The following is a 13,046-nucleotide window of genomic DNA, read 5'->3' as shown; positions in this document are numbered from 1 at the left end:
CTACCTGTGGCATTACTGAATTACGCTCAGCTCACGCTCTTATAGCTGCTCTCTTATCTTAAGTTCACTTTTCAACGTAGATGATACACTACTTCAGGAGAAAACTCCATTAGATGGATTTGAGGAAAAAGATGCCCTGTTGGCCCTGTGAAGGAGAAGGAGGTGCAGTCTGGATCTGGAGAGCTTATCTAAAAATAAAAAAAAGATTCAGTTGCATAACCGGAGGCTGTACATTGGACCAGGCTTTCTGTCGTATGAGCTCGGTTAAAGCCTTTCTTTCTTTTCTGGGAGAAATCCAACCTACACAATATATAAGCGACAGGGAAAAAGTGTGTGTGTGTGTGTGTGTGAAGGACAGATTAACTAACTCCTCTGAAAATCACTGTCAAACTAAACAAAGTACCAACAGTTTCTTTCCCTTCTGCAGTGAGGCACAAAAGAGAGAAAAGCACTACATCACTTCATTTAAATCACTACAACTCCTCCACCATTTTGCGACTGCAGAAATGAAAGCAAAAACAATAAAACTCCACAATAGTGTGTTTTCACTGGTAGGAGTTTCAAAGAAGAGTCCTGTGCTTGCAATTTGATAGGAGAAAAGTATTTGTCTTTTAGTATTTGTCCAGTAGAAAAAGCCCCCAGTGGGGGTTTGGGTAGCAGCTCAATTGGTTAAGGCTCTGGGGTGTTGATCAGAAGATCCGGGATCAAGCTCCAGCACTGCTAAGCTGCCACTGCTGGACCCTTGACCAAGACCCCCTGCTCTGCATCATGGCTGACCCTGTGCACTGACCCCAACCTCCAAGGATGGGAAATGTGAGGAAAGAATTTCACTGTGCAGTAATGTATATGTGGCATATAAAGGCTGCAATAAACAACTTATTCTAGATGCAAACTAACACACACAATCATTCAAGCTTCATTTCCTGTACACAGCTAATGCATTTATTAGATCTTCGAGGTCTGGCTGTAAATGTATAAAGGATTATTCTTTACTAGCAACATCTGCTGTGCATGACTGGAATATCAAAACCACTTAATCACAGGCACGGCTCATAAGCCTCGGAGATGCAAAGCTGATGCAAGGCACATACCACGTTTAGAGCATCCTTTCGAAAAGGAACCGAGAACCTCTTTCAGTGTTCCTTTACTGCTCAGATTGGCTTTTTGCCTAGTAACAGCCGGGATATGATCAGAAATAACAAAATCCCACATGTCTGAATCACCAAAATCTGCTTACAGCCTTTATTTTTCTCCTCACCATAAAAGGTAGCTATTTTTTTTGTCTTGTTGTCTAACAGGAAAGAGGCTGATGATGCAATGACAAATAATAGGATGTTCTGTAGCATTAAATGTAACTACAAACAGACAAAAAGCTATGCTATTCAAATCCATTCCATTTTATTTGCATAGCGCTTTTAACCTTGTCTCAAAGCAGCTTTTCAGGACATAAGAAACAGTACAAAAAGTTCAAGATTAATATTGGACTTATATTTTTAATGTATTTGTATTAATCCTTAATGAGCCAGCCTGAGGTGACCCTGGCGAGGAAAAACTCCCTTAGATGGTAAGAGCAAGAAACCTTGAGAGAAACCAGACTCAAAAGGGAACCTCATCCTCATTTGCGTGACACCGTGATTATGAATAATGTCCTTTCTACAGTCATAAACAGATGCTCAGATGGAGCCGCTGAGCAGCTCATAAATTAGCTCAACATCTGAGTTCATTATATTATACATATATATTCTTAAATAAACAAAAAAAAGTGTGACGGTGTTTCCTCTAGGTTCTCCAGTTTTCTTCTCAGTCCAAAGACATGCATTGTACGCAGACCGGTATCTCAAAACTAGACAAATGTAAATGGGAGAGTCAGAGTATATGTGATTGTGTCCCCTGTTCACCTCTTCTGGGAAGGCTTTTCCCAAGGTTTAGGAGTGTGTTTATGGGAATTTTTTGACCATTCCTCTAGAAGCGCATTTGTGAGGTCAGGCACTGATGTTGGACGAGAAGTCCTGGCTCGCAGTCTCCACTCTAATTCATCCCAAAGGTGTTCTATCAGGTTGAGGTCAGGACTCTGTGCAGGTTAGTCAAGTTCCTCCACACCAAACTCACTCACCCATGTCTTTATGGACCTTGCTTTGTGCACTGGTGCTCAGTCATGTTGGAACAGGAAGGGGTCATCCCAAAGTTGGGAGCATGAAATTGTCCAAAATGTCTTGTTATGCTGAAGCATTGAGAGTTCCTTTCACTGGAACTAAGGGGCCAACCCAACCCCTGAATAACAGCCCCACACCATAATCCGCCTCCACCAAACTTTACACTTGGCACAATGTAGTCAGGAAAGTACCATTCTCCTGGCACTCGCCAAACCCAGACTCGTCCACTGGATTGCCAGACAGAAAAGCATGATTCATCACTCCAGAGAACGCGTCTCCACTGCTCTAGAGTCCAGTGGCGGCGTGCTTCACACCACTGCATCCGATGCTTTGCATTGCACTTGGTGATGTAAGGCTTGGATGCAGCTGCTCGGCCATGGAAACCCAGTCCATGAAGCTCTCTATACACTGTTCCTGAGCTAATCTGTAGGCTACAAGAAGTCTGGAGGTGTGTAGCTATTGACCTGGTGACTTCTGTGCACTGTGCTTCTCAGCATGCGCTGACCCCGCTCTGTGATTTTTCATGGACTTCATCACTTCGTGGCTGTTGTTCTCAATTGCTTCCACTTTGTTATAATACCAATAACAGTTGACTGTGGAATATTTAGCAGTGAGGAAATTTCACAAATGGACTTATTGCACAGGTGGCAACCAATCATGGTATCACGCTTGAATTCACTGAGCTCCTGAGGGCGACCCATTCTTTCACAAATGTTTGTAGAAGCAGTCTGCATGCCTAGGTGCTTGATTTTATACACCTGAGGCCATGATGTCCCAAAACTTTTGTCAATATGGTGTAGCTCCAGGCTCCCTACCAGGTTGGTTGGTGTAGGTTGAGAAAATGGATGGATAGATAGATGTAATATGAACAGACATATATTATATATATATACATATAAATACCCTAAATGAAGAATGCATTCAAGGCTGCAGGCACTCAGCTGGCACCACACTGAGTCAAAAGACGATGCCCCAGGAGATCCAGGAGCATGTTAGCAGCGCAGGCATTACAGATGTCATAAAGACAAAGAAGACTTACTGAGGCTCTCTCTCAAGTCAGGCCAAAATAAATGGAATGGCTTCTATAAGTAATATTAGAGATAAATGGAATATATTGGAAGGAATATTATAAAACAGATCAGATGTAACATGTCCAGACGTTAAACCAATAAACCCATAACCCTACATTTGGCAGACGTCCTTATCCAGAGCAACTTACATTTTATCTCATTTTTTTATACAACTGAGCTCTTGCTCAAGGGCCCAGCGGTGGCAGCTTGGTTGAACTGGGATTCAGACTCACAATCGTCCAATCAGTAATCCGACACCTTAACCACTACACTATCATATTCCCTAATGCCTCGTAGACACAATTTTGAAAATATTAAAAATGCTCACACTACACAACCTGCCCCCATCAAACGCCACGAGCGAGCATGCCTGACCTCTGAATCCTGCTTTCTCATGAAATAAACATGAGGGTTGTCCATCATTTTTAAGCTCTTTTCTCTGCAATGTTTATGCTACTTGTAGATGAGCCAAAAATCAACACCCTACTCTATAAAAGTCTTGTTTTAGTCGCTTTTTGTTTTTAAAGCATTAAGCCTCTTTTTGTCATACCTTAAGAACGCCCTTAACCATCAGAGTTGCTGTGATGCACGTCTTCACGTGGTTTATTCCTTTATTAATCTCATTAGCACTATTGTCTAAAAGCACATCTGTAAAATCAATAGGCTTTCATACTAAACACGGACCCAGGCAGGGGCTTGGATATTTTTTCCGTCTCTGTGGAAGAAAATGTATCAATGTCCATTGTCTTTTAATGTTGCTATTTTTAGACGCTCACCTGTAAAACAGATCAGTTGGGGGAAAAAACAGCCTTGAAGAATATTGGACAAGAGCACTAATCGAAGGACAAAAGACAGAGAGCGAGAGAGAGAGAGGGGCATTGTGTAACTGGAGAATGGTGTTGGTAGGCTCTCTGGAGGCGGCAGCGGCCAGCGAGGGTCGGAGTGCCCACAGACATGCCACACAGGCTGCCATCTGTGACAAGTCCTCAGTGCCCCTAAGCGAAGCTGCCCAGCTGGCACCCCCTTGCTCTGTTTGACACGTAGCCAACGCGAGCCTGCACTCTCACATTAGCATTCTGGCAGGGTTTCAGACTCGGCTTTTCTGTGACTGTGGCGTATTGTGAACTCTGTAACCTCGACTGGGTAAGCATTCACTGTAGGCATTAACCCCTTGGAGTCCTAGCCTATTATCAGTTATTTGATTTAGAAAACATTGTTCTGTAACTTTTTTGAGGTATTCAGTAGCTACAGTGAAAGGATGAGGGTGCAGAACGAAACTCTGGAGCTGCTGATGCATCCTGGGAGTTTACAGAGTTAGCTAACTACACAGAGTTAGAGAAAACGTCAACAATATACACCAAATTGACCTTTTAGATATATTCGATTTCTGTCAATGTGGTTTTCGCCTTAAAGTCGGACATGGTGTGAATTTTCTGCTCAACATGGATGCAAAGACTGGTCATTTGAGTTATAGTAGCCTTCCTGTCAGCTGTCCTGTCTGTATGTTCTCCTCTGAGCGCTTTCACAACAAGGAGAACACACAATTGCGGTCACTGGATGTTTTCAGCATGATAATTCCCCAAAATAAGCAGCTTCTGAGAAACTCGATCCTGCCCAACAATCACACCATGGCTGGTCAATGAGATGTAAGGACAAATAATAAATTTAACTTTAAACTTTAGAAATTTTTCCCTACGTTTCTATACTTCTGTAAAAAGCTGCTTTGAGACAATGTCCATTGTTAAAAGCCCTACACAAATAAATTGAATTGAACTGAGATGTTCGGTGCGAACTCTGTGATTGAACTGAACTGCTGATAGATGTTTGTCTGATTGCACAATAAGCATGGTACAGATGTTCCTATTAAAGTGGCCAGTGAGTGTATATAAACGCTGAACAAATTCCAGTTTGTTGCAGAACATTCAATCAATTTCTATGCTTATTTCCAGAAGTCTCTATATTTTTTCTACGACTTTTTAATTGACCACAAAAATGTTCAGTTTTGTGTAAACGCCAACGTTATCATCTATCATCATACCCTTACCCAGCATGCATCATACCCTTTCAGAAAATGTTTACAGTGTAACGTCCTTTTGGCTAGCTAGCCTTCAGTGTCTAACGACTGTCTCTATTGATTTAGCAGGCTAAAATGTATTTGTTAAGCTCTTTCTACCAAAAATATAGCCACGCTGGAAGCATAAATGAGCTAAACCTGTAGGAAATATCAACATTTTCCTCAGATATGCTAATAAATCACCAAAAAAAACACTCCCCATGAGGTAAAGTACGCTGAAACTGGAGTTAGCGTCAATCGCAAACCAAAATTATATCGGTTGTGCTATACTGAGGAACATCTACAGTACATCGTATCACTTTTGAGAAAAAGAGACCATGTAATGCAAGCTTTTAAGAAAAACCATTTCATTTAACCCAAATGTGAACGTAGCATTAGTGTTGGATATGTGAGCTTATGGTGCTAGTGCGAAGTGTTAGCTACAAAACAGTGTTTGTGAATGCGAATCATTTAAACTAATTAACTCAATAACCAGAAGAGAGTACGTTATCAGAGTTAGAGATAGAGATAGAGAGACTGCAGGAGCATCGTCCTAATGGGTTAAAGGAGAAACGAGGCCAATCTCTGAGATGAATGACATCTCGCCAAACATCGCAGGGCTACAGCGCTCGAGAGAATCTAGGCCAGAGAGTGGAGAAATCCAAACACTCACAATGATTGCGCTCCGACAACTGCTTATTAAATATTTTCCTGCATGTCCTTATTTGGATATGAAGTGGAGTTCAGAGCGGACTTAGTTAAAGTCTGGAGGACGAGATCATTTGGCAGATAAAGCGTGTGTGTGTGTGTGTGTGTGTGTGTTGAACCATGTGAGAAAAATGGGAAACACAGCAGCAATGCACTGCGAAAAATAAAAATAGGAGAAGCCTGGTTTGTAGGGAATTAATTAAACCTGTGTTTCTAACAGCAGGAATAGGATGTGAACAATTCATATTTATCTCTTCTAGAGCTGAAAGCATCTGTGTGTGTGTGTGTGTGTGTGTGTGTGTGTGTGCGCGCAGAGAATAACCTGCATCAGCATATGGTATTCCAGATTAACAGATTAGCTCATTAACAGGTGAGACACACTGGGACACAAGCCTAATTCTATACAGACAGATTTACAGCCAAGATACACCTCAGTGTCCTTCAGTATCTGTACCACAGGGGTTTCTAAACATTTTAGAGCCCACTTTAGTCCTGCAGAAAACATCCCCCAAACCATAACACTTCCTCCCCTTCCTTCTTTACTCACACAGACTTTTCCCAGTTTGACGCCGAACATAATGGTTCCCATCTTACCCAAATAAATTGACCTTGCTCTCATCGCTAAAGTGAAGTTTGGGCTTTGAACTATTTCTTCAGTCCTGAAAGTGGCAAGGGATATTTTCTGCAGCAGGAATTGGACCTCCTTATACAGCTACTTGGCAGTGTGAATGTTTATCAGAACCTCCTTCAGTACCATGTGGTTCCTTGCCGGTGAGCATCTCCCAATCAGCCTGCATGTTTATCCATGTGATAAACGCCCCCTTATCCCGCTGCAAAATGAGTAAAGCAGTTCCATGACGCTAAGAACATTGAAATAAGGAAATAGCCAATGCAGTGTCCTGATCTTAACCCAGACAGAAAATCTCTGGAAAATCCTTGGTAAGAAAAGTTATTGCTAAGAATCCCACTACAGTTACTGAAGATTGGAAGAGACTAGAAGAAGAGTGGACGATATTTTGTACAACTTTTTAATTGACCACAAAAATTTCCATAATGTTTAGTTTTGTTCTTCTAACACATCAGACCAGAGCACACCAGCCTCAATTAATTTGACCCATCATAACTTATAATAATACCAAAACAAACCAAGCAAACTACTCACTGCTCAACATTTTCACAATACACTATATATCAGAATATTGTGTTGGTCCCCGTCAAGACATGGACTCCACTAGTTTCCTGAAGGTGGGCTGTGGTATCTGGCACCAAGACGTTAGCAGCAGATCCTTTGTGTCCTGTAAGTTGCGAGGTGGGGCCTCCATGGGTCATACTTTCAGGACTTAAAGGATACTTTTGATAGATACTGACCACTGCAGACTGGGAACACCCCACAAGAACTGCAGTTTTGGAGATGCTCTGATCCAGTGGTCCTTCATCAAACTCGCTCAAATCCTTACGCTTGCCCATTTTTCCTGCTTCTAACACATCAACTTTGAGGACAAAATGTTGACTTGCTGCCTAATATATCCCACCCACTAACAGGTGCCATGATGAGATCAGTGTTATTCACTTCATCTCTCACTGCTCATAATATATATATATATATATATATATACACACACACTTATATTTCTTTTATTTATTTATTTATTTTTTTTTTTTTGTGTCAATATCATCTACACATCACATGTTACAGTTTCTGCGTATCCTCTTTAGTCATGAATGAAAAGGGTTTTATCCAGATGTATGATACACACCTGGAAAATACAGCGGAGTGAAAACTGACAACCAACCCCGCTCTCTCCTAACGATTACACACTGATGTATTAACTATGACACATTTATATGGATTGCACTAAAAAAAATTGTAGCTCTTGGTTTCAGCCTAGGTGACGGAAGTGGACAGGTAGGATCACCTGGACAAAGCACTGGCTCAAGGTTCAAGAGCTTACCTTGTGGAAACGGGTTCGGCTGGACCACGTGCAGGAAAGCACGCATCATATTGAACAGCAGGCCGATCGGGCCGGGCTCGTAATACGCGACGGTTTCATAAACTCCTCCAGGCACCGAGCCGAAATCTAACGATGCCGCGGCGGCAGGAGCAGCTCCGGGAGCCGAACCGCTGCACGAGCTGCAGCAGCCGAGGAGGAGCACCAGCACCAGGGCCGGTGTACACATCATGACAGCACAGGTGCGCGTTCAGCAAATATTCACCTGATTAATACACGGAGAGGATGAGAAATGCAAAAAAAAAAAAAAAAAAAAAAATTCCGGGCGCGTTATGAGTCAAACTCACGCGATGCGGCAAAATGGAAAAGAAATAATAATTCTAAAAAGCAGCACGCGCGAGCATCACGTCGTCGTTTCCGTACAGAGGTTCATGATGACCGCGGTGTCTTCTGCCGTGAGCGTGCCGTGCTCTCTCTCTCTCTCCCTCTCCCTCTCCTCTCACTCTTCTCTTCTCCTTCACCGGCGTGATTTTTTTTCTTTTCTTCCATGAGGAATGAACGCTGTCTGCGGTTCCAAATCAGTGTGGAAGCACTGCCCCCTGGCGGCTACTTGCATCATTTTCAAATTCAAATTCGAATTCAAATTCGAATTTTATTTGTCGCATGTATGTGGGCAGAATTTAGATATTATGTGGACAGAATTTTGATATTATGTGGACAGAATTTATGTGGACAGAATATAGATATAATGTGGGAAGAATTTAAATATTATGTGGACACAATTTAAATATTATGTGGACAGAATTTAGATATTATGTGGACAGAATTTAAATATTATGTGGACAGAATTTAAATATTATGTGGACAGAATTTAGATATTATGTGGACAGAATTTAGATATTATGTGGACAGAATTTAGATATTATGTGGACAGAATTTAAATATTATGTGGACAGAATTTAGATATTATGTGGACAGAATTTAAATATTATGTGGACAGAATTTAAATATTATGTGGACAGAATTTAGATATTATGTGGACAGAATTTAAATATTATGTGGACACAATTTTGATATTATGTGGACAGAATTTAGATATTATGTGGACAGAATTTAAATATTATGTGGACACAATTTTGATATTATGTGGACAGAATTTAAATATTATGTGGACAGAATTTAAATATTATGTGGGCAGAATTTAAATATTATGTGGACACAATTTTGATATTATGTGGACAGAATTTAGATATATTTAATATAGAAGTATTGAAGATGTGGCACATTTTCTCATCTCTATTCAAATGCAAGCAAAAATATGAAATTGACCATGTATATTTACACAGAAGTCTGTATTAGCTCAAGGGGACACACCAAATACTAAGAAATTATTGTTCTAAAAAATTGCTGATAATGTAATTTGTAATAAAAACATTTGAGTTCAATTTAAAAAGAATGCTGAACAGAAGCTATTGCTCTCTATACACAAAGCTAAAGCTAAAAGCTTTTAGCTAAAGCTAAAACACAAAGCTTTTCTCAGGGGCCCAGCAGCAGCAGCTTGGTGGACGCACAACCTTCTAATCAGTAGTCCAACATCTTAACCACTAAGCTACCATATCCCCACACCATTACAGCGTAATCTTCTTCTTCTTTGGGCTTTTCCCTTCAGGGGTGGCCACAGTGAATCATCTCTCTCCACCTATCCCTATCTTCTGCATCCTCAACATTTGCACCCACTAGCTTCATATCCTCATTTATTACATCCATATACCTCCTCTTTGGCCTTCCTCTTTCCCTCCTGCCTGGCAGCTCCATGTCCAACATTCTCCTACTCATTCTCTCTCTTCTAAACATGTCCAAACCATCTTAATCTGGCCTCTCCCTAACTCTGTCCCCCAAACGTCCAGCATGAGCCGTCCGTCTGATGTTCCTAATCCTGTCCAACCGTCTCACTCCCAAAGAGAACCTCAACATCTTCAGCTCTGCTACCTTCAGGTCTGACTCCTCTCTCTTCCTCAGTGACTCTGTCTCTAAACCATACAGCATGGCCAGTCTCACCACTGTCTTGTACACCATTACAGCGTAATACTTATGGTAAATTAAAATTTCTGGCAGGTACACTTATCCAAAGCAACTTACATTTCTTTCTCATTTTATACAACTAAGCATTCGAAGGTTAAGGGTGGAAGTGGCAGCTTGGTGGACCCGGGATTCAAACTCTCAACCATCCCAATCACTAGTCTAACACCTCTACCGCTAAGCTAGCGCATCCCACAATAATTTATTAGGCACCTCACAATATGTTCGAAAAGATTTCTCCAGAATTAGAAATTTCTAGATTTGTGCTTTGATGAAGTTTTGGTGACTTTAATGATGATGAGTAGAAGATCAGATGAAAGCTAATGCTGAAAACTCCGGACAACAAAAGTGTCTTGGTTGATTATTTCTGCAACAGAGAGAAAATTGCAATATATATGTTCCTAGAGGGTTTGTAGAAGTTTCACAAGGCTTGAAGGAGTAAAAAAAATCGTTATTATTCCTGGCTCAAGATGAAGAAAGATTTTTATTTTCAGCTTCGTACTTCAGGGTGAATGGGTTTGTTGTACATCAACAGCACACATCTTCATGGACGTGTGAACTGAAAGAGTCTGAAAAGGTCAAGGACTCGCTCTGTTGTAAAAGCTCTAAAACATGACCACTGTGTTAAATGGCATCATGGACAGAGAGAGAGAGGGAGAGAGATAGAGACAGAGAGACAGAGACAGAGACAGAGACAGAGACAGAGACAGAGACAGAGACAGAGAGAGAGAGAGAGAGAGAGGAAAGGGCAGAGAAAGACACAGAGGGAGGTGAAACAGTGAGGCAGTGGAGGTTTTCTGTAAGGCGATTAAGCCTCTAAACCCCAGCGAAGCACGGGGATGGCTGGAGCTGGATTAAATACACACACACACACACACACACACACCAGTCTGAAGGTCACAGACACTCACCAACACACTACTCACATGTTCTGGGCATTAAAGGTGCAGTCAGTGATTTTGCTATCAATTAGCTGAAATAAATAAATAAATAAATTCTGAAATGCAAATGTAAAATTTCCTTGATGTAATTTCCAAATGGTGGCACTAGCAGTAAAGGTAAAACTATTAAATTAAATTAAATTAAATTAAATTAAATTAAATTAAATTAAATTAAATTAAATTAAATTAAATTAAATTAAATTAAATTTTTTGTTTTAAACTAATGAAATAAAAAAAACTAAACTAATTTAATAATTGGATATAATATTGGATGCATTAATCTAATAGAATAGGATCGATTAGTATTTATATTTAATTATAACATCCATTAATTTTTTGCCCCCCCCCCCCCAGCAGCTAAACAAGCACATCTGTTATTTTATTTTAAACCCTTGAGGCTCCGTAAACAAAAATGTGAAGTAAAAAAGAAAAATAGTCAAAAAACAGTCTCAATTTTTTTTTACTAAAAAAAAGCAATAATCTAAAATCTTTAAACACTAATAAAAATGTGAGAATTTGGCTATATTATTAAATTATTGTAAGCACACTATAGTATGAAGGTAGAAGGGGGAAAAAATGATCAATCATTCATGACTGTTTAGAGACAGATCTCTCACTAACATCAGCTCAAAAAAATTTAGCTAAATTTGTCCCTAAATGTCTTTTTTATTATTAATATTATTTAATAATTATTAATGAATGAATGAATGAATTAATTAAATATTCACTAGTCACTAAAAAAAGGATTAAAGTAAGCAATGCTAGCCACAATGATGCAAAGTTTGCACCACTGAATGCTATATAACACACTCTGGAACAGATGTATGATGTGAAGCGACGTTGCCACTTGACCACTGACCACACCTTTAAAGCCAGAATAAGTCTGAAGAACGGCTCCTTTAATGCTTTAAGACAAGCAGCAGAAATGCTTAAGGTGAGGTGTAACGCTATTATCCTGCATTACCATTTATAAACCTCATCACAGAGCATAAAGATGAAGAGCCGACAGTTTTCTCACACGTAAACTATATACACATAATCTATACATCTATAACTCCACCCACATTATTACTGTTTACATGCTTATACTTGCACACTATTTAATTGTTGCTGTTGCTGTTTTTAACTGCCACCTATATGTATATATTTACAAGCATGTACACCGATCAGGCATAATATTATGACCACCTGCCTAATATTGTGTTGATCCCCCTTTTGCTGCCAAAACAGCCCTGACCCGTCCTGCACTGTGTATTCTGACACCTTTCCATCAGAACCAGCATTAACTTCTTCAGCAGTTTGGGCAACAGTAGCTCGTCTGTTGGATCGGATCACACGGGCCAGCCTTCACTCCCCACGTGCATCAATGAGCCTTGGCCGCCCATGACCCTGTCGCCGGTTCACCACTGTTCCTTCCTTGGACCCCTTTTGATAGATACTGAGTCACTGCAGACCGGGAACACCCCACAAGAGCTGCAGTTTTGGAGATGCTCTGATCCAGTCGTCTAGCCATCACAATCTGTCCCTTCGTCAAACTCGCTCAAATCCTTACGCTTGTCCATTTTTCCTGTTTCTTTGAGGACAAAATGTTCACTTGCTGCCTAATATATCCCACCCACTAACAGGTGCCATGATGAGGAGATCATCAGTCTTATTCACTTCACCTCTCAGCGCTCATAATGTTATGCCTGATCTGTGTATATTTATAAGAACCCACTTTGCACATTTTCTGCACTATTCTATCTATATTGTGTATGTTTTGTGTATCTGTGTCCTGTACTGTTTTGTTTTGTATTGTCTGTTTGCACTTTATTTAGCTAGAACAATTTACTTTCTGTCCATAGCTCTGTGTTGTTTTGTAGCTCTATGTTCTGGAGATATGTTGCTTCATTTCACTGTGTACTGTGTCAGCTATATATAGGGTTGAAATGACAATAAAAGCTTATTCGAGAAAACATCTTTATTAACCCTTCCAAAAACACATGAAATTATTGAGACACGTCCCTGCATTGCTGGTGTAACTCAATGTAGCACAATGACATTCAGTCTGGACCTGAACATGACAAACTCTGTGAAATAAAATCAGCTTTAAT

General features: G+C 40.3%; 2 protein-coding genes across 16 annotated transcripts in view; both read right to left on the bottom strand.

The window, feature by feature from the left end:
• prom1a (prominin 1a) overlaps positions 1 to 8,441 on the bottom strand; it is a 67,494-nt gene extending 59,053 nt beyond the window's left edge. For 5 of the 12 annotated variants that reach the window (XM_058396521.1, XM_058396523.1, XM_058396520.1 and 2 more), the window contains exon 1: positions 7,937 to 8,438. In XM_058396521.1, the coding sequence (XP_058252504.1) occupies positions 7,937 to 8,165 (229 nt within the window). In that variant the 5' untranslated portion in view covers positions 8,166 to 8,438. Of the gene's footprint in view, positions 1 to 7,936 lie in introns of all 12 variants that reach the window. The other 7 variants (XM_058396522.1, XM_058396518.1, XM_058396519.1 and 4 more) reach the window with 4 other exon arrangements.
• A 4,448-nt stretch (positions 8,442 to 12,889) lies between these two features.
• tapt1a (transmembrane anterior posterior transformation 1a) overlaps positions 12,890 to 13,046 on the bottom strand; it is a 20,676-nt gene continuing 20,519 nt past the window's right edge. For all 4 annotated transcript variants that reach the window (XM_058397038.1, XM_058397040.1, XM_058397041.1 and 1 more), the window contains one exon: positions 12,890 to 13,046. This exon is cut by the window's right edge and continues 2,725 nt beyond it. The gene's annotated coding sequence lies outside the window, so the exon portion shown is untranslated.

The sequence above is a fragment of the Hemibagrus wyckioides genome, linkage group LG08, assembly GCF_019097595.1.
Source record: "Hemibagrus wyckioides isolate EC202008001 linkage group LG08, SWU_Hwy_1.0, whole genome shotgun sequence".
In the NCBI taxonomy this organism is placed as follows: Eukaryota; Metazoa; Chordata; class Actinopteri; order Siluriformes; family Bagridae; genus Hemibagrus; species Hemibagrus wyckioides.
Note: the sequence above shows the minus strand (reverse complement) of the source record. Positions and strands in the feature narration are given on the sequence as shown.